We start from the raw sequence: 27,109 nt of genomic DNA, 5'->3' as shown, positions 1-27,109 counted from the left end.
AGGCAGGAGCATGTGAAACAACCAATTTAAAGAGTACTAAAAGGCCAAGAGAGATTTTAAAAAAAAATACCAAGTACCTGGCTTAAAAATAAATCTGGGCTTTAATAAAAGTCCATGCCTTGATCTGGCACTGAAAAGAATGCAGTGTGGTACCAGTTTGGTCTCCAAGGGGAAGGCATTCCACAAGTGGGGTGCCACAGATGAGAAGGCCCTGCTAACATGTCCTCCTTTTTGGTTTTGGCCCCACGGGTGGGACACCGAGGAGGACCCCTCCAATTCCTGGGCAGGCATAGAGAGAGAGAAAGGGACCCCTCAAGTATTGAGGTCCCAAACCACTTGGTCTTTGAATGTCTCTACTTGTGTATCATGTCATGGGCGCGTGTGCCATTATCTTTTCCGGTGTGCGACACTGCAACGTCCGCTGCAGCTTCCAGTGTATGCTGGAAGCCGCGTAAGGCATGCCTGCATATGATGCGGGTACACTGTATATATTGAGAGGAAGCAATTTACATGTTGATCTGTGTATTGTTGAATGTCAAGGCCTGATTGTGTCTATTTAACTAATCCATTCTCTGCTCTGAAACCTCCTTGATCCTGGGTGGTTTTTATTTGCATTTGCTGAGTCTTGATAAAGTTAACAAAATTTGGCTTTGTTGTTGTTGTTGTTGTTCATGCTCGGGTTGATCTTGACCCATGGCGACCCTGTAGATGAGACATCTCCAAGACTCCCTATGCTCCACTTCTCTGCTCAGGTCCTGCAAATTCATACCTGTGACCTCCTTAATAGAGTTCATCCATCTAGCATGTGGCCTTCCTCTCTTTTTGCTTCTCTCAACCTTTCCTAGCATTATTGTTTTTTCCAGTGAGTTGTGCTTCCTCATGATGTGGCCAAAGTACGACAGTCTCAGTCTAGTCTAGCATTTTGATAGCTTACCAGTCCTGAAAAACACCAAAATCAAGACCCAGCATGTGCAAATGATAACCACCCAGGATGAAGGGTCCCAGCAGACAACGGATCATTAATTAAATACACATCCTGAGGCTTTGCCATTTAACAACAGAACAATACACAGAGACCAACATGTAAATCACTTCTTTTCAACCAACAGTGTGTGTGTGTGTGTGTGTGTGTGTACACACCCAACTCTTTTCCATGCCAGCATTCTCTGAAGATGGCAGCCACAGTTGCTGGCAAAATGTCAGGAGTAAGTTCTTCCAGAACATGGCCTCAGAGCCCAAAAAACCCACAACAAACTATAGATGCCGGCCATGAAAGCCTTTGACTTCACATATCTCCCACTTGTTTCCAACTTAGGGCTTTCCTAATGCATACCTATCACAAGGTTTTCTTGGTGAGATTTCATTAGAGGGTCTTTGCCTTCTTCAGAGACTGAAAAAGTGTGACTTATCAAGGTCTCCCAGTGGGTTCCTATGGCTCAGTGGGGATTCATACCCTGGTCTACAGAGTTTTAGTCCAGCATTCAAGCCACTATGCCATGCTGGCTCAGAGGGTGTCCTTTTTCCTGCAGTATTTCTTGAGAAGAAATGTGCCCTTGCCTTCTTCTAAGGCTAGAGAGTGTAACTTGACCAATATCAGTTTCCAGGACTGTGTGAAGACTCGAACCCTGGTCTCCCAAAGCCTAATCCAACACACTTGCCACTATACCATCCTGGGGCTCAGACTTTCCTAGGAATTCCCTGGCAGGATCACAGCCCACTTTCACTGGAGCTTTAACTACCATGACTTCATGCTGCGGAATCCTGGGATTTGTAGTTTTGTTGTGGCGCCAGAGCTCTCCCACAGAGAAGGCTAAATGTCTCACAGAACTGCAAATCCCAGGGTTCCAGACCTGTCACAAGGTTTTCTTGGCAAGATTTCTTTGGCTTCTTCAGAGGCTGAGAGAGCATGACTTGCCAAAGGTCACCCAGCAGTTTTGCGTGGCTGAGCAGGGATTTGAACCCTGGTCCTCTAGAGTTGTATCCAATGCTCAAACCACCTCATCATGCTGGTTGCCCTGAATATCACCACCTCCAGAAGCTGGAGAGTTTGTCCCCTGGTTGAAACTCCTTGTTTGTATTATTATGTGGGCAACATGGGTGGCCTGCCTTCTCTGACTTACAATCCAGGCTTTCTTTGGATGGGGAATGAAACCTCCTGGTGTCAGGAAGAAACTCATCCGGAACATGGCCACATAGCCTGAAAAAACTATGGATGCTGGCTGTGAAAAGCCTTCACCTTCACATTAAACCTGATGATAGAGAAACGAGGGTCAAGGATATGCAAAAGATGGGAGGCAGGAACACCAAGGCCCAGAGGTCTATTATGAGTTATTCCTTTCCCCCAACACTGGAACTTGAAGGTGGCTTCTAAAAATGTAAAGATACAAAGGCACACATAAGAGCATGCATTTTAAGTATTTGGGGGGGGGGTAGGATGGGAAGAAATCTCAGTCGGATGCAAAGTGGTCTTTGCTTCTGTAATTGCAAAATCCAGGCGGGGGCTTGGATGCCCTGCTCTGAGGGATGGCCTCAGCCGACTGTCGCTAGAGTCTGCCTTGCTTCCTCCTCCTCTTCCTCCCATCACCAGCGCTGAACCTGAAGACGCACACAGCTGGCAGCCAGATCAGTGGCTAATATGGCTGTCAGGCATTTCACACAGCCACCTGGCATTGTTCTCTTCTTAGCGTCCAGCCCAGAATAGTGGCTTCCTTTCTTGGTGGCAGACTTAGAATCGTAGAGTTGGAAGATATCCCAAGAGCCCTGATCCAGTCCAACCCCTTTCTGCCATGCAGGAAATCCCAATCAAAGCATCCCCAATGACAGATGGCCATCCAGCCTCTGCTTAAAGACAGCCTCCAAGGAAGGAGGAAGGAGTGTGTTCCACTAGCCCTGACTGTCAGGAAGTTCCTCCTAATGTTGAGGTGGAATCTCTTTTCCTGGAGCTTGCATCCATTGCTCCATTGGGTCCTAGTCTCTGGAGCAGCAGAAAACAAGCTTGCTCCCTCCTCAATATGACATCCTTTCAAATACTTAAACAGGGCTCTCATATCACCTCTTCACTTTCTCTTTTCCAGGCTAAACATCCTCAGCTCCCTGAGTCGTCCCTCAAAGGGCTTCATGGTTTCCAGACCCTTCACCACTTTGGTTGTGAGTTCCTGCATGGCAGAATGGGGTTGGACTGGGTGGCCCTTGTGGTCTCTTCCAATTCTGTGATTCTAATCTTCTCTGTCAAGAGATCTGGTGCCACAACAAAACTACAAACCCCAGGATTCCGCAGCATGGAGTGGGATTCGTGGGACTGGGCTGCGAAAAGCTACGCTTGGGGGGCTGCCACTCCAGCAATCAGGGACAGGGGATAATTTCCGGCGGGGCTGATCGACTCTGGGAGCTGTAGTCCCAAAATAGTAACTTTTCCACTCGCGGAAGGGGAGCGGAACCAAATAACGCTGGATTTGTTGTTGGAGGGAGCGATAAGCCCGTTACATCCAGCACCGGAACAAACGAGGAGGGCCACTCTAGTCCGAGGAGGCCTCTCTGGCCGTTGCTGGGCAACGCTATCCCTAGAGCGGCGGCGCTGCCTTCCTCGTGGAGATTCCCTCACTGGAGAGGCCCTCCTCGGCCTCATCTTCCCCATAGAGTCCTATTGAATGGAATTGGCCATTCCAACTTTGGGCTGGCCTTTTTCCTTTTGGACTTCGTTTCCCATAATTCCCGGCCCTTGGCCACTTCGGCCGAGGCTTCTGGGATCTGAAGTCCAAAAAAAAAAATAGAACTGAGCCGCCGCAGGCAGAGCTTCCCTGTCTCTATGATCACGCCACGCCCAGAGCGGACGCACGTATCTCTGTGATCTTCCGGAAGTGACCTCGGGGACTGTTTTCGGGGACGGACCGGCTTCCTGTGAGGGCCAGGCGGCGAGGGAGCGATGCTGGGTTCGCTCCGGGCGTCGTCGCGGCTCCTGGCCGGGGGCCTCCGCCTGAGAGAGGTATGCTCCGCTGCCGCCGCCGGGGTCCATGGATCCATGGCCAAAGCAGCAGGGCTTAGGCGCAGGCTGGGTCTCCCTTGTTCCTGGAACCAAAAAGGCTCGGAGTTTAGCATTCATTCATTTCAGATTTCTAGAATGTTTCCTTCATTATAAACTAAGTATTTTCCTCATTGACCTCTTCCTTTATTTGTAGGCCGCCTTTCTCCTGGCTTGGGCCCCAGGCGGCTCCCAAAAGATGCTCTCGAAAAATAAATATAACTGTTTAAAAACCATCTATTAAATATATAAATATTTAGTTTAAATATTAAAAATATAGTATAAATAAAAAATTGTCTTGTAATAATTTAATAACCTTTTAATGTGCTTTTTTCTATGCTCTTAATTGCAATGTTTGTTTTAATGCTGTGAAGCCGCTCAACTTTAAAAACAGAATTAAAAGACACGCTTTTAAAATAATAAAAGATACTTTAAAATAAATGTAACAAAACAACTTTAAAAACAACTTAAAAACAAACTTTAAAAATATAAAAAAGGTATTTTAAAAATACAGTTTTAAAAACAGAATTAGAAAACATACTTTAAAAAATTATGCTTTCCGAGGGTTTTATATATTAAAGGAGACAAAAGCCGTGTCAAATATTTGAACTGGAAACATCCTCATTAATTGTGTCTTTTTATTTCTAATTAAGGACAATATTTAAAAAATACAAAGCCATTAAAAACGTGACGATCCAAAAATTGAAAAACAACAACCACTATTAAAGACATACAAAATACGTTGTGTTTTGTATTGACTTTGATCTCGGAGACGGGAGCCAAGTGGGAAACAACACAAAACAAACTGACTTTTCTCATTATAGACATTCCCCGAAAGGGGTTTTATCTCTAGAATTTTATAATCCTCCCCAAATAATTTTTATTGTTAAAATTATAGCAATATAATAATAAAATAATCCCAAGTATTTTGTCCTCTCTGCTAACAAATGCTACAATATTATAAATATATAGTATATGTATATTTTGTGTGTGTGTGTGTGTGTGTGTGTGTGTATATATATATATATATATACACACACACACACATATACACTATATACTATAAATATTGTGTATATGCTATGTTATATTACTATGATATTTATATACTGTATCTGGGGAGAGGCGGGATATAAATAAATTATTATTATTATTATTAGTATATAATTATAATGTATATAATATATATTATATGTATGGTTAACAATAATATATATATATAATGTAATATTATATAATAATATATATTAAAATATATACTATCTAATATATGTATTATTTATAATATATATATTGAATAATATATCATCAATATAATATGTTATAAAGTATAATATATATTATATATATCATAGCATATACTATATTATATATAAAATATAGTATATTATTTGATTACATAAATGAGTATATTTTACATTATAACAGTCATTGTTTTTATGATACACACATTGTTTATAACTAGCATATGTATTATTTATAATATACATTATATTATATTATACATATATTATAATATGTTATATAGTATATACTATATTATGTACTGTGTTATATTATATGTTACATAGTATATACTATATTATATATAGAATACAGTATGTTATTTGATTATGTAAATGAGTATATTTTACATTATAACAGTCGTTATTTTTATATGATACACACATTGTTTATAACTAGCTTTGGGTATACCTAGTATTTTTGAACATGGTTTTGCGCATGAGACCAACTTTGTGTACATTTTGGAGCATTTTGGAATTCCAGACAAGGGAGACTCAATCTGTATCTGTGGTTTTTAGTTGTCTTCTGTGATGTTTTAAACAATATTGAGGTTTAATTTCATTGGCGGGTTACAGACCGCCTGTTTGGGGTGGGCTGCACCCGCCCCTTTCCCCAGTGTATCGGGGCCTCAGCTGCCAGACCGGCAGCCTCCGAGGCCCCGATCCGCCGCTTTCAAGCCCGAAGGACACCCCGCGGCGGCGGGGAGGAGGAGAAAGTGGCTGCTTGGCCCCTTTCTCCATTGCTTCGCTGGGCACAGCCGTCTGAAGGCTGCGCAAAGCGGCGCCACAAACCAGGAAGGAGCTCCGAAACGGAGCTCCTTCCTGGTCCGCGCAAAGGGTGCACTAAGCGCCCTGGCGTGGACTGATGATGTCACATCCGCGCCGCCCTCTATAGAGGCAGCGCGGTTGTGACATCGTCATGGCGGCCCCCACGTGGAAGGGGAGCCGCCATTTTGTACAGACTCAGTCTGTACTAGGGTTAGGGGGTGCGGAAGCACTGCACCTTCCTAACCCTAATACGGACTGACTCCGTACTTTCATGGCGGTCTATAACCCGCCATCGTAACCCTTGTAAATTAGTGTTTCAGCTGAACTTTCAAGCCACCTTGAATCCCATTTTGGGGAAAGGGTGGCATATAAATGTAATAAATAGACTGAAATATATCCTTAGGAGTTAATTATTGACAGCAAGAGCTGTGGGGCAGTGAAATGGGTTCCCTTTGTGGGGTGCCCTCTCCACTTTGGAAGTTTCGAAGCAGAGGTTTTGGGTATCTTTTAGGAGCACTATAGTTGTGCTTTCCTGCATGGCTGAAGTGGTTGGGTTAGATGGCCTTTGGGGGTCTATCTAAGCGTGATGAGTCTATGATTTTGCTTGATTTCAGAGAATCTCTTGGAGGCTTCAGTTCCCAGAAATCTCTGCTAGCAGGGATTCTGTGAGCTGAAGTATAAAATGCTTGAAAAGCCCCAAATATATTGGGGAGGGGCAGGGGGCAACCAGTGAAGGTTTCTGCACAAGCCTCTGTCTGTAATGGCAAAAGTTGGCCCTGGTGCGAATGACGTTGGGCAGGATTGCCTCCCCTTCCTTGCCTCTGCTTGCTCTCCATCTCACAATAGGCAGAGGCTGTGTATGTCCTTTTAAACTCTTCCCACTTCCCTCCCAAGTCTTTGCAGAGCTGCAGGCGACCGGCGCACACTGCCTGGCTGGCGGCGGTGCCCCAGAGATGGTCCTCCAGCCTCCCCATGAACACAGTGGTCCTCTTTGTGCCGCAGCAGGAAGCCTGGGTGGTGGAGCGGATGGGCAGGTTCCATCGCATCCTGGAGCCGGTAAGGACATCGCTTCTGCCTCAAATGGGTCGACACACTAGGGTTTAAATCCAGCACATGTGTGATAACTGAGAAGATTTTGGAAAAAGAGAGGTTCAGATACTTGGAACTGGGCTTCACACTTGCATTCACTCCAGGTCTGGTGCTTTGTTGGTATTACATGTTTTGACTTAATAGTGATCTTCTGAATGAGAAACTGCTGTAAGCCCTCCATAGTGGTAATGGCAGAATTCAAAGATATAGCCGTGTTAGTCTGTAGACATAATATCTAGAGAGATCTTGTAGCACCTTTGAGACTAACTGAAAGAAAGAAGTTAGCAGCATAGAAAGCTACCTGGGCAAATTTCCTGAAGAGGTTGATGGATTTCCATTCAGCTAAATTTGGTGCTTTCTGTAGTGCTAGAATGCAAAGGTATAGCTGTATTAGTCTGTAGAATCAGTATGTAGAGAGATCTTGTAGCACTTTTGAGACTAACTGAAAGGAAGACATTGGTAGCATGAGCTTTCTTAGGCTCCAAACTACTTCCTCAGATGCCTTTGGTGGAGTGGAAGCCAGGGACAGACCTATATATGCCATAGGTATGTGAGAATGTCCATTCAGAGTCAAAATCCTTTGTGTATAGGAATGAAGTAGCTGGACTTCATTTCTGGACTTGCTACTTCATTTCCACACCCAAAAGATTTTGAATTTCTCTGCATACTGCTGTAAGCCCTAGCTATCAACAGCTTTGCTCAGGTCTCACAAATTCAGGACCACAGCTGTAGCTTCCTTGACTGAGTCCATCCAGGCCTTCCTCTTCTGCTGCATCCCACTGTTCTCCAACACTCTTCCAGGATGAACATGGTGATACAGTCTGTTAAAACAGGGAAAGCAGAGTTGCCTAATATGGCAGGTGAGGAAGACAGTGGGTGCCTTGTTGGTAACAGGAATTAGGACGATGCCTCCAAAGAAGATAAGACTTAAAGATAAGTAGGTGTCAAGAGAACACAGGGACAGTTTCTGCCTTATCATTTTTCCCCAGACCTGGGCTTTTTAAAGAGATAGCAGAGCAGGAATGGTGGCCGGTTAGGACAGTGGTTAGCAGTTCCAAATGTTGAGTAAGAAAATGATGATGATGATGATGAGTAAGAAAATAATCTCAGGAGGAATGGTCAACTCTTGCGGCACAGCTTTCTAGGAAACAGAGTCAACTTTATCAGTTGCATTGCCAGGAAGAAATAGAGATTTTCTTACTCTTACATTTTGGTTCACTGTTTGGAAGAGATCCTGCAGCTTCATTTGATCAGGGATAAGTGGAAATCCTGCAGCCCTTTGGATGTTGTTGGACTGTAACTCCCAGCAGTCCCAGCCAACATGGTCAGTGATAATAAATGCTGGGATTTGCCGTTCAATAAGCCTGAAGGGTTTGTGTGTTTCCCACCCTGGCAAGAGAAGGTGCTGCTGTGTCTCATGTTTGAGTGAGAGGGGAAATGCCAGCTTTCAAAGATGGAGTGTGTTCAAGAAGTTTGCTGTAGATTTAGTCCCATTGTGTTCAGTATGAGTAACTAGTTGCTTAATTTGTGTCTTAAAACTAGCTTCAAAGATAGAAACTGTGAGACTCCTTATTGTGAGTCTTCTTATTGTGCACTGAGATAAGAGATAAGACCAGGGACCTTGTATACTGTTGCTCACACAGATAATTTCTAGGTCCCTCTACCCCAGTACAAAATGAGGGTATAGTATAGCATTGCAAATTGTAGGGTGCAAGGTAGTGTTTCTGAAGAAAAATGTCTCTCTTTCTTTGCCCTTTTCAGGGACTGAACTTCCTGATCCCAGTTCTGGATCGCATTCGCTATGTGCAAAGCCTGAAAGAAATTGTCATAAACGTGCCAGAGCAGTCGGCTGTTACACATGGTGAGTAGATCTGTCTGGGGTGATGAAGAACCAAGTGGGGAGGGGGCCTAGCACACGAGTGGGTCATGCGTTGGGTAATTTAGAAGAGCCTCTGTTAACACTAGTGACCCCATTGTTTTATGGGATCCCATTCCCATCTTGCCTCATAATGCAAGTTTGTCTTGCTTAATCAGAGGCAGAGTGATGTCTCTCTGTTTTCACTGAAAGACCACAGTACTGAATTTATTTAGATCAGTGGTTCCCAAGCTTTGGGTCTCTATTTGTTTCAGACCTCAGCTCCCAGAAGTCCCAGACAACTTGGCCAACAGTCATGAATTGTGAGAGGTGAAGTCCAAATCACCTGGAGGACCAAAGGTTGGCAATCACTGATTTAGAGCAACAACAACAACAAAAAATCTTTGTCAAAGAGGTGTGGAGTACTGGCTTATAGATGCATGGGTTTGTTTTTCTTTTGCACAGCATACAGATTTTGCATTTCAGATGCAGGGAAATGTTTTAAGTACTAAATTGTTCCAGGGTTGGCAGCAGGCGCATGGCAGGAAAGTCATGGGAGTTGGTGAAGAGGTGTTTTTAAAACAAATCTGGATGTTTTTAGCAGGCCCAAGAAAGATATTGGAGAACTAGGCTTGACAATATTCACAGCTCCTTGCCTTGTTTGACTTTACCCAGCATTGGCTGCGGAGCTGTATGAACGCAAAGTGGGGGCACAATCCAGATGGGAATGAAGTATAGAATTCTACTAGCATCACTTATCCCTCAACAATATTGGAGTTGGGTCTTCTCTGCTATATGATTTAGGGAAATATTTTACTATTTCTAGATGGACTCCTTAACCATGTGATATTTATGTCATTTGGAACAAAATCATTGCTCTTTTCCTAAGAGGAGCTGCCTCTAACTCACCCGTTTCCTTGAGAGCAGCCTGGTCCTCTCTTTGAATCAGAGAATCATAGAATCATAGAGTTGGAAGAGACCGCAAGGGCCATCCAGTCCAACCCCCTGCCATGCAGGAAATCCAGATCAAAGCATCCCCGAAAGATGGCCATCCAGCCTCCGTTTGAAGACCTCCAAGGAGGGAGACTCCACTACACTCCTAGGAAGTGTGTTCCACTGTCGAACAGCCCTTACTGTCAGGAAATTCCTCCTAATGTTGAGGTGGAATCTCTTTTCCTGCAGCTTGCATCCATTGCTCTGGGTCCTAGTCTCTGGAGCAGCAGAAAACAAGCTTGCTCCCTCCTCAATATGACATCCTTCAAGTATTGGAGACTGAGCTCTACCAATTGTTTCTTTATTTCCTTATATGAATCCTGCCCTTATCCCAGCCCTAGGAGTCAAGGCATTTACAAAAATTATAACAGGAATCAACACAAACTTGCATTGCTAAAAACATATAAAATTAAATATACTGGAAACATCAACAGAATGAAAAGCATTTTAAGAACTTATGTATTAAGAAGGAGAACATATGGATAATACAGCCGATTATTGAAACTCTTTCCCCATAAATAAGTTAGTTCCCAGAGGCCTCAATCTTGACACTGGTTTCTTCCCTTCCCTGCCCCGGGATTTTTAATGGAGCCCCCCTACAGGACCTTGACTGTTTTGTTTTTGTTTGGGATGGGAAGACCATTGTCTTTGCTGAGACTGAGCTTATGCCTGCTGGTTTCCAAGCATTTGGTTTTAATCTCTTGGCTCATTTTCAACAGTAAAGCTTCCCTCCCGTTCCCCTAAAACCATTCCTATGTTCTTGCAGATAATGTGACTCTCCAGATAGATGGCGTTCTCTACTTGCGCATCATGGACCCATACAAGGTACCTTCTGGGACAGTGTGGGGAGTCTTGGTAGTTTGAGCCCAGAGGGGTCCGCACTGCTAAGGCTCTGCTGTGTTTTTTTTGGGACTGAGAGGTGATGAGACCTTTCCTTCCGGTGTTTGGGCTTCAGAGGCCAGTTAAGGACACCCAGGGCTGCTCTTTTGTTCCCTTAAATCTCTTCTGACTGTCTTTTTCCTCCAACAGGCTAGTTATGGAGTGGAGGACCCAGAGTATGCTGTGACCCAGCTTGCCCAGACGACCATGCGATCAGAGCTGGGAAAGCTCTCCCTCGATAAAGTCTTCCGGGTGAGAGGCAGGAAGGGAGCTGTCTTTGTAGCCGCCCATGCAGTGGACTGGGACTGTGTAATGGGAGGTTTGGCCATTGTTATTAGTCAGGGCTGGGCAACTGCCTTGGGATCGCAAGCAATCCCCACAACCACTGGGCACATCACTACCTGATTATGTCAAAATACCTTATCTTCCCTCCATTTCACCCTCAAAATAGTAATAGCACACTTCTGGAGAGGAGTTTGGGGAGGGGTTTCTTTTTTAGGGTGCATTTGGGGTGGCTTAGGGTGCTGTTCTTAAGTACAATGAGGCAATTTTAGCTTCCAAATTGCACCATTAATAAAAATTGTGGGGCTTTGGCAGACTGGCACAGGACTGGAGGAGAAGTGGGGCCAATTGTCCATGGGTTTTCAGGTCAGAATGGCTGCTCGCAGATGAAGGTGGCCACTCCTGCTCCTGTGGTGCCATTAGCTCAAGGGTGGCCACCTCATTCACTGGCCCCTCTGACCTACTCTTGCTTTCCTAGGAGCGTGAAAGTCTCAATGCCAGCATTGTGGATGCCATAAACCAGGCCTCTGACTACTGGGGCATCCGGTGCCTTCGCTACGAGATCAAGGACATCCATGTGCCGCCCAGGGTGAAGGAGTCCATGCAGATGCAGGTCAGGGAGCTGGGGGGTTGAGATAACAGTGAAGCAACTTTGGCTTCAGCCACAAGGCAGGTGGGGATTACAGTCCTAGTTAACCTCAGGGGCCAGATGTTAACAGCTGGCCAGTGGCACAGTAGGGGTTGTTTTGTGTTTTGTAGGACTGGTTAGAGAGTTTTGCTGTAGCCTGAGACAGGCAAAAGATGCACAGCTGGAAATGAATTGGGAGGATAAGTGTCCTCCTTAGCAACCTGTTGCTCATTTCTCATAGCTATTAGGAGGAGTTGTGGAACATTCATGTGCACTCAAGTTTTCTTTGTTTGTTTCTGCACTCAACTCCAGAGGCTCCTGGATGAGATGGGAAGCAAAGGAGCAACAGAGCTGTGTGTCACCAGTCTACTGGTGATACCTGACTCCAAAACTCCAAGCAAGTCTCCCAGCAGTTTCATGTTGATGTTAAGTTGCACAGGGGACAAAACAGAGAGTGCCCACAGGCCAATGGCCAAGGAGTTGAGCACCCCCCTCTGAGAACGCCCCTCGAAGAGTTGTTTCAGATGGTCAGGAATGTTGTTGAGGCTCCTGCCAAAGAATGTGTGTGAGAGCATCAGATGGAGGGCGCTTTTAAAAACGATGTTGGAATACTCCATCCACCCACAAGTGATACTTTTGGTTCCAGGTGGAGGCCGAGAGGCGTAAGCGGGCAACTGTCCTGGAGTCAGAAGGCACGCGGGAGTCTGCCATCAATGTGGCTGAGGGGCGGAAGCAGGCTCAGATTCTGGCCTCTGAGGCAGAAAAAGCAGAGCAGATCAACCAGGCGGCAGGTAAGTGGGGGCTTTGGAGCAGGAGGGGAGAATGGCTGTGTGAGGTCATGGGTGGATATCTATAATTGTTGCTGGATTTATTGTGTGAGTATGAGGTAAGTAGTGGTTAGTGGTTAAGATGCAGTGGTTTAGTGGTTAAGATGCCAAGTCGGAAGATCAGAAGGTTGGCAATTCGAGGCCCAAGTGCCGCATGATGGGATGAGCTCCTGTCACTAGTCCCAGCTTCTGCCAGCGTAGCAGTTTGAAAACATGCAAATGCAAATAGATAAATAGGTAGCACTTTGGTGGGAAGGTAACAGCTGTTCGGTGCAGTCATGCTGGCCACTTTACCACCTGAGCAGTACTCAGACAACACTGGCTCTACAGCTTAGAAACGGAAATGAGCGCTGCCCCCTACAGTCGGATATGGCTTTAGCTGTTGGGAAGGGGGAGAGAATAGAAGGTTAAAGTGAATAGTGATTAGTGGAATGTTTAAGGAGATTTGCAGTTGGTGAATGACAATTGGAAGTTCATTTTGAGTGGAAGAGTAGTGTAGCCTTGGGCTTCAGAAGAGTGCAGCTGGAAAAAGAGTTTAAGGGGGTTAGACTGAAACTAAGGTTGGAGTGAGAGAAGGAAGTTTGAGTTAAGTATGGGTCTGATTCAGTCTGAGAAGAGAGAGCAAGATGATTTAAATGTTACATATAAATAATCTGATGTGTTATGTTTAACTTCTGTAGATAAGGTTTGTTTTTTGTTTTTATACACTTTTGGCCTCTGGAATCATCATCATTTGGAGAGCAGTTTCAGACAGGTGTCCATGGTGGGAGCATTGAAGATGGAAGGGTGGAGTTCTTTTAGTGATAAAAGTAGCATAAATCCTCATACGAACCTTGAGGACACTTAGACTGCCCCTGTCACTCGCGCCAGCTTCTGCCATTGTAGCAGCACAGTTGGAGTCACAATGGGCGAGTGGGCAGGAGATCAAGGAAAACCCTGAGTTATTTGGAGAGAACACTGTGGATGTCTTCACATTGAGTGGGTCAAGAGTAAAAAGCCCATACATTTGATATAGGCAGCACTGAGATAGAAGCTGAAAACTCCACAGGTTGCACAGACTCCGTTGTTCAAGGCCTTTGCTTAGAAGGGCAGGGTGGTCTGGGGGGTGTTTGCAAATCTCCTTAAACATTCCACTAATGCATGTGTCTGAGGCCAGAGGGGGCCTAGAGACCAGGTTCCAGGATGGAGAACGGAGGCTCGGTGCCTGGGTGGTTTGCTCTGTCAGATGCTCAGTTGGCCTCACTTGCCCCTTTGCTTCTTTTCCAGGTGAGGCCAACGCCATCCTGGCAAAGGCTCAGGCCAAAGCAGAAGCGATCCGTCTCCTAGCAGCTGCCCTGGCACAGCAGGTGAAAAGGAAGAGGCATGCGAAGAGGGAATTTGTTGGCCAGGCCAGGGTGCCACCTCTCCCAAACCCAGGGGTGGGGGGAGAGTTGGCCTTCATGTTGCTAGGGTTCTCCGTCCCCTTGGTCTGCTTTTGAGTCCTGAGTTTCTCTTGGGCTAAAGCAGACACCATAAATGGGGGTTGGGGATGAGTGTTTCTTGGGTCATCAGCATACCTTCCTCCAGACCCTGGGTTTATCTCCTTTTTGATCCTCTGTCCTGGAAATTTCCTTTGGAAGGACAGCAAGTGGGAGCTTCCAGATAACTCCTGCTTGTCCTGCTTAGAGCCTCCCCAGGCAGAAAGCCAGCAGTGCCCCTCCCTCTCTCACTCACTCCAAGCCCCTTTAATCGACCCATTCTTGCAGACTGCAGGCATGCTTGCTCTTGGGGCATTATGGAAGCAGGCATAGGTATTATTATTATATTAACCTTTATTTATAAAGCGCTGTAAATTTACACAGCACTGTACATAATTTTTTTAGTCAGACGGTTCCCTGCCCAGGCTTACAATCAAAGACACGACACAAAAGGAGAAGGGAGTGGTGGTGGGGAATAGGATCAGGTCCAGCAGATCTCTCCACCTCCGAGGCTTGGACCAAGGTGACCCTCTCCTGTGGAGGGATGGGCAGTAGGTTGGATTGGCCATGATTCTGCAGTGGTGGTCTCATTAGAGGGGAGGGGTCCCTCCTCTGGCCAGTCGCTGCATTTCTTCTCCTAGTTGATATATGGACAATCTGCTTTGAAAACAAGCAAATGACAGGTGCTGTAGTGAAAATCTGCCTAACCTGAGATTCACCAAACCTGCTTGTACCCAAGAGGACTCTGCTTTTTAAAACCTTGCTTTGTGTAGGGCAGAGACAGCCGTACATACTTTGCAGGCTAGGCAGTGGCATGGAGAGTGTTCCTACAAGGGGGGTGCTTTTTGGGTGGGGAGGCAGAGGCCTCTGGACTTGGCTGGTTCTTCTTCCCCCATGCATTGTCCTTGGCTAACTTTCTCTCTCTGCCTCCTCTAGAACGGCAATTCGGCGGCCTCACTGTCCGTGGCGGAACAGTACGTGAGTGCTTCTCCAAGCTGGCGAAAGAGTCCAACACTGTCCTCCTGCCTTCCAGCACAGGAGACGTCAGCATATGGTTGCCCAGGTCATTTGACATGTGAGCAGGCAGGCCCCTACCTGGAATATTGTGTCCAGTTCTGGGCACCACAATTCAAAAAGGACATTGAGAAAGTAGAGCATGTCCAAAGGAGGGTGACTAAAATGGTGAAGGTCTAGAAACCTGCCCTATGAGGAACTGCTCAGAGAGCTGGGGATTTAGCCTGGAGAAGAGAAGGTTAAGAGGTGATATGATAGCCCTGTTGTAATAAAGTCGGCCTTCTTATACACGGATTTCTTATACACGGATTAAAGCATCCACGGTTTAAAAATGTAGAAAAAAGGTAATAATTTCAAATACAATTCTTGATTTTCCATTTTTTATAAGGACACCAATTGCTATGTCATAATTTAATTGGGACTTGAGCATCCACAAATTTTGTTATAACACGGGGATCTTGGAACCAAACCCCAGCGTAAATGAGGGTCCACTGTATTGAAGGATGTCATGTTGAGGAGGGAGCAAGCTGTTTTTCTGCTGCTCCAGAGAACAGGACCCGGAGCAATGGATGCAAGCTACAGGAAAGAGATTCCACCTCAACTTAGAAGGAACTTCCTGACAGTAGGGGCTGTTCGACGTGTGGAACACACCCCTTGGAGTGTAGTGGAGTTTCCTTCCTGGACATCTTAAGCAGAGGCTGGATGGCCATCTGTTTGGGATGCTTTGATTGTGATTTCCTGCATGGCAGGGGTGGACTGGATGGCCCTTGCAATCTCTTCCAACTCTATGATTCTATGAAGCAAAGGCTTGAGCCTTGCCAGGAGGGCGCTGGCCTCACCTGGAAAAGAAGCAAGGGGCAAGTTTGCACCTGTTGGCTGTGGTGGAATCACTGGGTGAAAGAGGAAGGGAATGTTAATCTGCAGGTATGGCTTTTCAGCTGCAGAGAGGGAGATGTGAGCCAATCCACCAGCCACTGGGTGTCAGAGGGCAAGAATCTGTACAACCCCTCGAGGGTCTTTCTTGGAGGTGGGAATTGTGTGGATGTTGTGGGACTTCAAATCCTAGAAGCCCCTTAGCCAGCATAGTCAGTGGAGAGAGATATTGGGAGTGGCAGCCAAATAACAACTGGAAGATTGTATGCTTTCCCACAACTGCTCTATCTTGCCTTGGCCTGGCTGTGTGACTGTGTTGTGGGGCTATTCACTGACCTTGCCTTCTTTCTCCCCCATAGGCCATGGGGATCTATAGCTCCCTGAGCAAGCCCAGCCGGCAAAGTCCCCAGAATCCACGAGCGCCTCCTCCCTCCAGCCACATCCACCTTCCAGCATAGAAGATCTGAGATGGAGCAGTCGAGTGCCAGCTAACGGAGATGCCTGCAGGCACTGGGGCAGAGGAGCAGCTCTCCCACACCCTTGTGCCGGCGTGGGGACATCTTTGCAGCCCCTCTCCTTGGACTCTTGTGTCCTCCCCACCAACACACACACACACCCCTTTGTTTTCTAATTTGAATTGAATCATGTAAAAAGGGAGATGAGCGGGTCCTGGTCTGCTTTTTGCATGGAGCAGCAAATGGAGGTGTTTTTTACCCTTGGCATGGGTATAATTTGGGGGAAGGATGCTGTGAGAATGTCCACCCCTGATGAAGAGGAACGGGCTGATCCTTATAACACATGTATGCAAAGGAATCTTGTAGCATCTTTGAGACTGACTAAGCGAGAAAAGATGTTAGAAAGCTTTCATAGAGTTAAGTCTATTCCTCAGATGCATAGAATATACCCTGTTTTTGCCCAAGTCGGCTCCTCTCTCAGCTTCTTCCCTCTGAATAGCATCCAACTCTCATAAGGTAAGTAGTTAACCACAAGGGCAGATCTGACAACAGAGCACTGCACCCAAAAAAATGCACCCCACCTCCAAACAGCTTGCTTGCTGGGCGTCTCCACTACTTGAACCTTTATTTCAGTCCACTGACCTTTGGTTCTTGAGGCTGATGCTTAGTGGTGTGAAATTTGGAGCTCAGCCTTCAAAAGCAGGAGGAGAGCTAGTTTGGGAACCTTGGCTGCCATGTCTCTTTTGGCCACACATGCCTTCCCTAATTCTGTCAGCCTCTTGCTTCCCAAAGGGAACAACGTGGCTTCCTTGAGTCCCATTGTGGGAACAAACATGGCAACCTCCAAGATCCTGCATGTCTAGTGCATAAATAGGGGCCAAGAATAGAGTGGGCAACATTCTTTGGAAGGAGGGAATTAGCCGTCTTATTAAAAATAATCATTGTAAGCCGCTCTGATGGCCATAAGGGCTGAAGGCGGGGTATAAATGCCATAATCAATAAATAAACAAGCCCTGTTGGCTCAGCCCAAGAGAAGCCGGGCTACAAGAGCTTAACGGAGGTGGAAGCTCTCCTTGTCTCAGGATTGACTTGAGGAAATTTTCAGCTAAGTCTGAAAGGAAAGCATGAGCCAACCGTGTGATGTGGCAGCAGAAATGACCAATGCAATTCTAGGTTGCATCAATAGGAGTATAATGTCCATATCAAGGGAAATTATTGTAACCCCTTGAATCTCTTTGTGGGAGAGAGGCAGGATATATATCCTTGAAATATAATTAAATAAGTCACCATCCACCTGTTCTAAATCGGTGTCAAACCGGATTATTCCTCCCGTGTGGATACAGCCTGTAAGTATTTGATGTGAATTTTTCTGAGGAACTTATCTGTTGAAATGCTTTGTTGGCTGCAAGAGACACTGAGCAAGACAAATGTTTAAAATTGTACTTTACAAGCGACAACAATGACACCCAAACCCACAAAACAATGATCCTTTAATCGGCCAACTAGAAGCACAAAGATACGATTCGATCTGGCATTTTGTGCGTTCTGGCTAACAGACGAAAGTCTCAGCGTTTGTGGATTTGGGACGTTGTTGTACTTTGCTCTATGGGCAATATGGCTACCCCTGGATATGGCGGCTAGCCACACACTCTTGGCTGAATCTATGTTCAAATTATACGATGTTTAAATAGACCTAATTTGCCTATTGTGCTGAAATCAAGGGCCATTGCTCACCGGATCTGCTGTCCTTTCCCCCTCCAAGAAACAAACATGCCCTGAGCTCTGGGTGCGAGTCTTGCCTGCAGATGTGTCCTGAATGAAAAAGACTTTTGAGGTTCAGCCTATCCTCCTATTTGCAGAGAGGACAAGGAAAGGAGGACCTTTGGGAATGCCTCCTGGGCAGTAGATGGGAGTGTAGGGCTTGTCCTGGGAAAGGAGGACATCTGGTGACCCTGAATGGAGGGCCTTTGGGAATGCTTCCTGGGGGATGTAGGACATGTCCTGGGAAAGCAGAACGTCTGGTCACCCCGAATGGAGGGCCTTTGGGAATGCTCCTGGGGGATGTAGGACATGTCCTGGGAAAGCAGGACGTCTGGTCACCTGAATGGAGGGCCTTTGGGAAGGCTTCCTGGGGGATGTAGGACATATAATAATAAAAATAATAAAATTATTTATATACCGCCCTTCTAAGAAATCAGGGCGGTGAACAACAAGAGGTAAAAAATACAATTATACAGATAAATAGAATACATACATTAAAAACAGTAAAAAACAGTTCAATAAAAATAAAGAGATAACATGTTGGCAAAAAAAATGCTGACAGACATGGGGGGGGAAGAATTACTGGTCTGGGTAAGCTTGTTCGAAGAGGGTGGGTTTTAACCCCTTCCTGAATTGAGGTAGGGTGGTGGCTGAGCGGAGCTCAAAGGGCAGCGCGTTCCAGAGGTTGGGGGCTGAGATGGAGAAAGCCCCTCCTAGAGGTGGAGTTATATTTCACCTCTGGAACCTTAACAATAGCTGCCCTGAAGATCGAAGTGGCGGGGCGGATTGTACGGAGAGAGGCGGTCCTCCAGGTACCCTGGGCCCAAGCATTTAGGGCTTTATAGGTAATAACCAACACTTGATTGCGCCCGGAAGCGAATAGGCAGCCAATGTAAGTCTTTAAGGACTGGAGTTATATGACGGGCCCTGGCAGTGCCAGTGACCAGACGGGCTGCCATATTCTGCACAAGTTGCAGCTTCCGGGTATGGTACAAGGGTTGCCCCATGTAGAGCGCATTGCAGAATCCAAATGAGAGGTTACCAGGGCTGTGTACAACAGTTTCAAGGTCTCCCCGGTCAAGGTAGGGACGCAGCTGGCGTATCAGCCGAAGCTGATAACAGGTGCTCCTGACCGTCGCATCCACCTGAGATGTAAGGTGGAGCGACGAGTCCAGGAGCACCCCCAAGCTGCGTACAGAGTCCTTCACGGAAGCGGGATTCCGTTCAGGACAGGTGGAACCACTGCCAACCCCGGACCGGGGGAACCTATCACCAGTACTTCCGTCTTCTCTGGATCAGGCTGAGTCTGTTGTCCCTCATCCAGCCCATTACCGACTCCAGACAGGCACAAGAGGAGAGACGCCAATCCCGGTCACTGCATCAGTCGGAGACATAGAGAAGACTATTTGGGTGTCATCAGCGTACTGATAACACCGCGCCCCATGTCCTCCGGATGATCTCTCCCAGCGGTTTCATGTAAATGTTAAAAAGCATGGGAGACATGTCCTGGGAAAGGAGGACGTCTGGTCACCCTGAATGGAGGGCCTTTGGGAATGCTCCTGGGGGATGTAGGACATGTCCTGGAAAGGAGGACGTCTGGTCACCCCGAATGGAGGGCCTTTGGGAATGCTTCCTGGGGGATGTAGGACATGTCCTGGGAAAAGGAGGACGTCTGGTCACCCCGAATGGAGGGCCTTTGGGAATGCTTCCTGGGGGATGTAGGACATGTCCTGGGAAAGGAGGACGTCTGGTCACCCCGAATGGAGGGCCTTTGGGAATGCTCCGGGGGATGTAGGACATGTCCGGGAAAGGAGGACGTCTGGTCACCCCGAATGGAGGGCCTTTGGGAATGCTTCCTGGGGATGTAGGACATGTCCTGGGAAAGGAGGGCGTCTGGTCACCCCGAATGGAGGGCCTTTGGAATGCTTCCTGGGGATGTAGGACATGTCCTGGGAAAGGAGGACGTCTGGTCACCCCGAATGGAGGGCCTTTGGAATGCTTCCTGGGGGGATGTAGGACATGTCCTGGGAAAGGAGGACGTCTGTGCAACCTGAATAGAAGACGTTTGGGAACGCCTCTTGGGCAGAAGGTGAGAATGCAGGACATGTCCTGGGAAAAGGAGGATATGTCTGGTCGCCCTGAATGGAGGATCTTTGGGAGACTGACTACACTACAACCCCCAGAATCCCCCTGCATGGAGCTGTGGCTGTTAAAGCGGCGTCAAACCAGGCTATCTCTGCAGTGCGGATGCAGCCTTAGGAGCGGACAGGAGATTAAAACAACAACAACAACAACAAACCCACTTCTTCAGCAGCAGCAGCAGAAGAAGAAGCACTGCTCGTGCGCTCCCCCTGGCGGCCGCCTCCGCCAGCGCAGCCTCCGGGAGCCGCTCTAGCCCCTGCGCCTCGCTGGTGGCTCGCCCGCACTTCCGCTTCCGCTCACCTTTCCCGGAAGTGGGGCCGGAGGGACGCGGGTCGGTGTCTTCCAGGTAAAGGAGAGCCTGGGAAGGTCACTGCGGGGAGGGGCCTGGCCTGGGCCCCCAGGGGCCCCGAAATGAGGCCTATCGTTATCATTACTGTTATCAATGTTTATGATTATGATTATCATTATTTATTAAGCTTTTAAAATTATTATTATTATTAATATTGTTAATTTATTATTTGTGCTTATTTATATTATTATTTATTAGGCTTTTAAATTTATTATTATTATTATTAATTTATTATTACTAATGTTTATTTATATATTATTTATTATTATTGATTAAGCTCTATATTATATTATTAATACATATTGCTAATTTATTATTATTAATGCTTATTTTTATTATTGCTATTATTTATTAAGCTTTTAAATTTATTCCTAATATTATTATTAATTTACTATTGCTAATGTTTATTTAGATATATTATTTATGATTATATAAAGTTTTATTCATTATTGTTACTATTTTTAATTTATTATTATTGATGTTTGTTTATTTTTCTTAAATTTTTAATAAAGTTTTGTTCACAAAAAAAGTTAAAAAACAAACATAAAACACTTAAAATGCAAAACTCACAAAATAACATTATCAACATATATATATATATATATACACACATAAAACACTTAAACGTTGTACAATAAATGCTAAAAAGAATTTAAAGCTTCTTCTGATTTTCATGGTTTTGTTAATTCTTATTTTCAAAGCTATATCCAAGGAATTATAAATACCTCTCCTGTTCCTATTATGCTATTAAGTATTAATATTATTCTTTTCAAGATGGTTTTACAAACATAATAATAATAATATGTACTAAAGTTATTATGCCACAATATTTTATGATATTTATTTATATATTTTGTTATTATTGTTATTATTTATTAACTTTATTATTATTATTATTATTATTTATATATATTATTTATTTATTAAGCTATATTAAATATTATTAATAATATCAATTTATTATTGTTCATGTTTATTTATATATTATTTTATTATAATTTATTAAGCCTTGATATTAATAATAATATCAATTTATTAGTGTTAATGTTTATTTATATCTTATTATTATTTATTAAGCTTTATTTATAGAGCGCTGTAAATTTACACAGCGCCATAAATACAATCAGTTAAAAATAAAAATATTTTAGCATACGTTCTGCTAAAATAATTTTAACAAAATATATATTAATACATATTCACATTAAATAATAAAACATAACAAACAAATAAAAATAAAAATTTATTTTATTTTTATCCCGCCTTTGTCCCAAAGTGGGACCCGAGGAGCTAACAACAAATATAAAGCACATCAAAACAACAATTGAAATCGTAATATATATATATATATATATATATATTACAAATATAAAATTTAAAACATACAGAGTTAAAAAATAATAATCTAAAGCAACATATTTAACCTGCCAATGGCACACATTGTAAAAGCCATAAGCCATAAATACTATGTACAGTAAGTATTTATTGATTTGCAGTATTTATACCTTGTTCTTCAGCCCCAAAGGCTCTCAGAGCGGCTTACAGATAGTTTTTCAGATAGTTAATAGTAGTTAATAAATAATAATAATAATAATAAAATTTATTTGTATCCCGCCTCCAAGAAGATTGAGGCAGTTAACAATTATAAAACACCCTTAAAAACACAATAAAACAGTTATCACCATTATATCCCAACCCTCCCAAACCCACCCATCCACAATAAAATACAATTAAATATTAAACCATTGTTAAATGAGATGCGTCTTGATTGCTTTTTGAAAGCATTCCATTAGACAGTGTATCCCTGTAAAATACAACTATCAAAACGATAAAGCAGCTAACCCTCTTCCTCACAGGATGCAGAGAGCGCCGGTGCTGCTCTTCCTCGCCTGGACCTGCTTCCTCTTCTTCTCAGCCATTGGGCTCTTCACCAGCGGCTTCCTCCTCATGCGTGTGGAGCTGGCGAACCACAGCTCCTGCTCAGATGCAGTGACCGCTTCCCTGCGGGGGACCAGGGTGCCGCTTGGTTCCTGCTGGCTGCCGTCGCGCTTCTCCAAGGCTGTGCTCATCATCATTGATGCCCTGAAGTTTGAGTTTGCCCAGTATGATCCTTCCCGGCAGGAGCCACGGCCTTATGAGAACAAGCTGAAGTTTCTTCACCAGCTGGCCAGCCAGCAGCCCCAGAATGCCCGCCTGTACCGCTTTCGGGCTGACCCACCCACCACAACCATGCAGCGCATCAAGGGCCTCACCACTGGTTCTCTGCCCACTTTTATAGATGCGGGCAGCAACTTTGCTTCTTATGCCATCCAGGAGGATAACTTAATCTGGCAGCTGGCACAGAATGGTGGGTGTCTCAAGGAAGAGGGTGGTATTCCTTTGCCTGTTCGTTAGGAAGAAAGCTATTGAGGTTAAGCCAAATCTTCTGCTTCTCTTAGCTTTTAGTTTGCCCCACCTATGAGAAAATGGACACTTTCAGGACTAGACCTGCATTTTGTACCAGAGGCATACTGCAATTTCCCAAGACCATTCCTGCACCTCTTGATCCCAATCTATTCCTGGTCACACACACACACACACACACACACACACCCCGATTCCTCTTTTCCTGGCCAAAAAACAAAAGTGAATGCATGTCCAGGAGATCTCTAGGCAGGGTAGTTCACCTCTTAAATAAGTTGTACTATGTATGGTAAATGCCTATTTCCAAAACCAGGACCGGACTTCCAGCATCCTTTGTTTTTGTCTTTCTTTGGTTACTTTGCGCAGTCTTTGCAGGCTCTGTGATCTACATGGGAAGAAAGTAGGGCCCCATAATTGCCAGAGTTTCACCCTATACTGCTTCCTTTTGAGCACAACACAGAAAGTAAAAATAGGACAGATTGACTATTCTTTAACCTGGGAAGTACCTTATTGCCAGATTTATTTGGAAGGGGACTTCATTCCCTTGTGGTCAGTGAAAAGTAGGTCTATAGTGTCCACTGTTGTCTGGGCGATACAGTGGGATCTGCTTCTGGTGGTCTGATCATCCTGTTTTCTGGATGAGGCATTAGAATGTGAAACCTGTTTCCCAGGCTTGTCAACTGAGTGTAGTGAGAGAAAATGGTCTCTTAGGGTGTCATTTACACTGTAGAAATAATGGTGTTTGACATCATTTTAAGTGCTGAAGCTCCATGCTGTGGAATCCTGGGATTTGTAGTTTTACAATGTCTTTAGCATTCTCTGCCAAAGAGTGCTGGTGCCTCACAAAACTACAAATCCCAGGATTCTGTAGGATGGAATCATGGTAGTTAAGGTGGTGTCAAACTGCATTATTTTTACAGTGAAGATACACCCTTAGTTGCTAGGCCAAAAAACTATACAAAGCCTCCCATGTCTTGTTGTGATTTTGGCTAACAGGTTAGTAGAGACTGCCACACATAAATGTGGAAGGATGGAGCAGTAAAAAGAGAGGAATCCAGGGAATTATTTTTGGTGTGTTCATTTGCAAGGCTGCTCCAGCTACTTTGACCTCAGGAGTTTTGATGTTGGAGGCAGGTTCAGGAGAGGCTAGTTTGGGGCTGGAACACACTGAAAACTAGAGTGCACCTTGGTGGACTGAACGGTGCGCTCAAATCTCCTGAGAGAAATAGAAGGGGGATGAATTTGTTAACCAAATGGCACATAACTGGGGTGCCCTTCTGTGTGGAGTTGGGTGGGAGTGGGGTCTTTGACAGGTGGTAGGGCTGTACCACCACATCATGAGTTTTCTCAGATTGTCTTCTCCTTCTTAAAACAGCTGTGCAAAGCTTCTGATCCTGCAGCATGCTTAATCAGGTGCATTTTGTGATGCCATCCGTTCAACAAGCTGGCACTGAGGCTGATGTGCTGCAATTGTGTGAGGTTGTGGCTTGCATCTGAGAGAAAGAGACCCTGTAGAATGAGTGTGAAGAGAGGGGAAAAAGACACATAGACCATTCAATGTTTTATTCAATGCTGGCCTGAAGAAAGAGGCTCCTCCCTCCCTAACTGTTAACTTTCGGCCTCTGAGGGAGAGAGAAGGCTGGCCCAGTACCATCAGGGACTAGCCTGAAGAAGGAGGCTCCTCCCTCCCTAACTATCATCTTTCGGCCTCTGAGGGAGAGAGAAAGCTGGCCCAGTACCATCAGGGGCTGGCCTGAAGAAGGAGGCTCCTCCCTCCCTAACTGTCATCTTTCGGCCTCTGAGGGAGAGAGAAGGCTGGCCCAGTACCATCAGGGGCTGGCCTGAAGAAGGAGGCTCCTCCCTCCCTAACTGTCAACTTTCGGCCTCTGAGGGAGAGAGAAGGCTGGCCCAGTACCATCAGGGACTAGCCTGAAGAAGAAGAGCCCTCCCTCCGGTCCATCTGCCTTGGTCCAGGCCTCAGAGGGAGAGAAGAATGCTGGACCTGATTCCCTCTCCCCCTCACCATTCCCTTCTCCTTTTGTGTCGTGTCTTTTAGATTGTAAGCCTGTGGGCAGGGAACTGTCTGTTATTCCCTCTATTGTAAACCGCTCGGATTCCCAGTGATTGGGCAGTACAGTATATAAATAAAACCTATTATTATTATTATTATTATTATGTGAACCTGGGAGAAAAAAATAAAGATGGATAAACAGAAACAAGGATTCCTGAGAAATGGGAGTGACTGGCTTCATGTGTCAGTGTGGGCTCCCTAAAGTTGTGATCTGTTTTTCACTCCACTTCTAATACCTTTCTTTGAATGTGTCTCTCCCATTTCTCTCTACTTTGCAGGGAAAAGGGTGGTCTTCATGGGAGATGACACTTGGGATGGTCTCTTCCCCCAAGCCTTTTTCCGTTCGTACTTTTTCCCTTCATTCAATGTGAAAGACCTGCACACTGTCGACGATGGGATCTTGCAGCATTTATACCAGACAGGTGAGCTGTTGTCCTACCTGGCGGGGTGGGCAGGGCTTGACCTTGGCTTCCTCTCTATGCAAGGCTGCTGGAAGAAAGCCCCAGCTCAACAGGCAGGGCTGTGTTGCTGCTCTCAGAGGGGCAGGCAGCAGGACAGAAGCATGCTGGGCGCATCCTGCTCTCTGCCTGTTCTAGAACAAGATGGAAGGTCAGTGACTTCCCTGCACATAACCTTGAAGGAGAGCATTGCCCTGCCTTCTCTCACCCGAGGCCCTCCAGATCTGCTGGGCTACAGCTCCCACATTCAAGTTAGAAAGGTTCCAAAAGGTTTTTAAAAACTTTCTCTGTTGTGAAGTCAAAGGCTTTCATGGCCAGCATCCATAGTTTTTTGTGGGTTTTGGGCTATGTTATTCCTGAAGGTGATGCCACAGATGCTGGCGAAACCTCAGGAATAAACTCTTCTAGAACATGGCCACGTAGCCCAAAAAACCCACAAAAAACTATCTTTCTCTGTTGTTTTCTTTATAAGTGTTATTTCAATTAATTTATTTATTTATATCTTTCCACTTTCCTCTGAATTGGGAATGTAATTAAAACATATAGATAAAGCCAAAATCCCACTTTAAAATGAGCTTAAACATTGTTGTTATTGGTTGTTAATACAGTGACAAAAAGGAGAAGATTTACCAAACTTTTAGGAAATTAACAGTGGAAACGTCTGATGCTGGAAATGTTCTAGAATGATTTCAGTGGAATTATATTGTTGCCAAAGTTTCAGAAAAGGAGAGAGGTCCTTCTCTGGGATTCTGATTCTGAAATGGCTTGCTGTGGGCTTGTTTTGAGGGGGGTGGCTAAGCAGTGTTGCTTGGGATTGTGAAGAAAACGCTCCCTCACCTTATTCCTTTCTCTAGATGGCAGGCCTATGAGGTTTCCATAAATCCCACCGCTGCCACCAATTTATGTGATGCGAATACTCTAAACTCTTAGTGTTCAGTAGCGTGTTTTGTGTTTCAAAACTCAGGTCATGTGTTTCTTGAAACAATAACAAAGGTTTATTTAAAAATAGAATTGTATAAAGTATCAATGATATGAAGTTGTTATTATCGTTTTTCCTTGTGTTACTTAGTTATATTTGCACTCTTTTATTCTCAGACTTAGTAGTGGCTTAGATTTCTTAGGAACCAACTGTTTCCAACCATATCTTTTCCTTGTTACTGATACCCTTCACTTTCACATATATTCTTTAACCACTCCAGGACTTCACTGTCCCTCTTTGGGCAACTCTTATGACTAACTCAGCCATCAAAGCTATTGTATCCCGCAGGATAATAAATAACTGAAACCCTCCTCCAGACTTCAGTTATCTCTCGAGTCTCTCAATTTCAGACTAAGTATATCACTGTTCCTCACTGGACATAACAGACCCTTCTTGGTCTCAAACCAAACCCAAGCTGACTGTTCCCTCTGGACCTCTCAGAACTCTGTCCTCACTCGGACTTAACTGTTCCCCAACTGTCAAATCCCAACTGCCACAACCAACTGCCACATGGAACCTTCAAAATCC

At 45.0% G+C, this 27,109-nt stretch overlaps 2 protein-coding genes across 5 annotated transcripts in view; both read left to right on the top strand.

Moving 5' to 3' along the window:
• Positions 1–3,828: 3,828 nt before the first annotated feature.
• On the top strand, positions 3,829–15,158 carry STOML2 (stomatin like 2). The gene is given in 10 exon segments (XM_042447870.1): positions 3,829–3,982; positions 6,964–7,125; positions 8,920–9,019; positions 10,773–10,831; positions 11,036–11,137; positions 11,646–11,780; positions 12,442–12,586; positions 13,889–13,968; positions 15,016–15,058; positions 15,061–15,158. Coding segments are annotated over 10 exon segments (984 nt in total). The 5' UTR covers positions 3,829–3,922.
• A 5,450-nt stretch (positions 15,159–20,608) lies between these two features.
• Positions 20,609–27,109, top strand: part of PIGO (phosphatidylinositol glycan anchor biosynthesis class O) — a 29,129-nt gene continuing 22,628 nt past the window's right edge. For 3 of the 4 annotated variants that reach the window (XR_006101988.1, XM_042449912.1, XM_042449913.1), the window contains exons 1-3: positions 20,609–20,670; positions 22,527–23,017; positions 25,423–25,566. Coding sequence is in view for 2 of the 4 variants with exons in the window: in XM_042449912.1 (XP_042305846.1) it covers positions 22,528–23,017; positions 25,423–25,566 (634 nt within the window). In the remaining 2 variants the exon portion in view is untranslated. Of the gene's footprint in view, positions 20,671–22,526; positions 23,018–25,422; positions 25,567–27,109 lie in introns of those variants that run through there. The other variant, XM_042449914.1, reaches the window with a different exon arrangement.

Source organism: Sceloporus undulatus, chromosome 2 (genome assembly GCF_019175285.1).
Source record: "Sceloporus undulatus isolate JIND9_A2432 ecotype Alabama chromosome 2, SceUnd_v1.1, whole genome shotgun sequence".
Classification (NCBI taxonomy): Eukaryota; Metazoa; Chordata; class Lepidosauria; order Squamata; family Phrynosomatidae; genus Sceloporus; species Sceloporus undulatus.
Note: the sequence above shows the minus strand (reverse complement) of the source record. Positions and strands in the feature narration are given on the sequence as shown.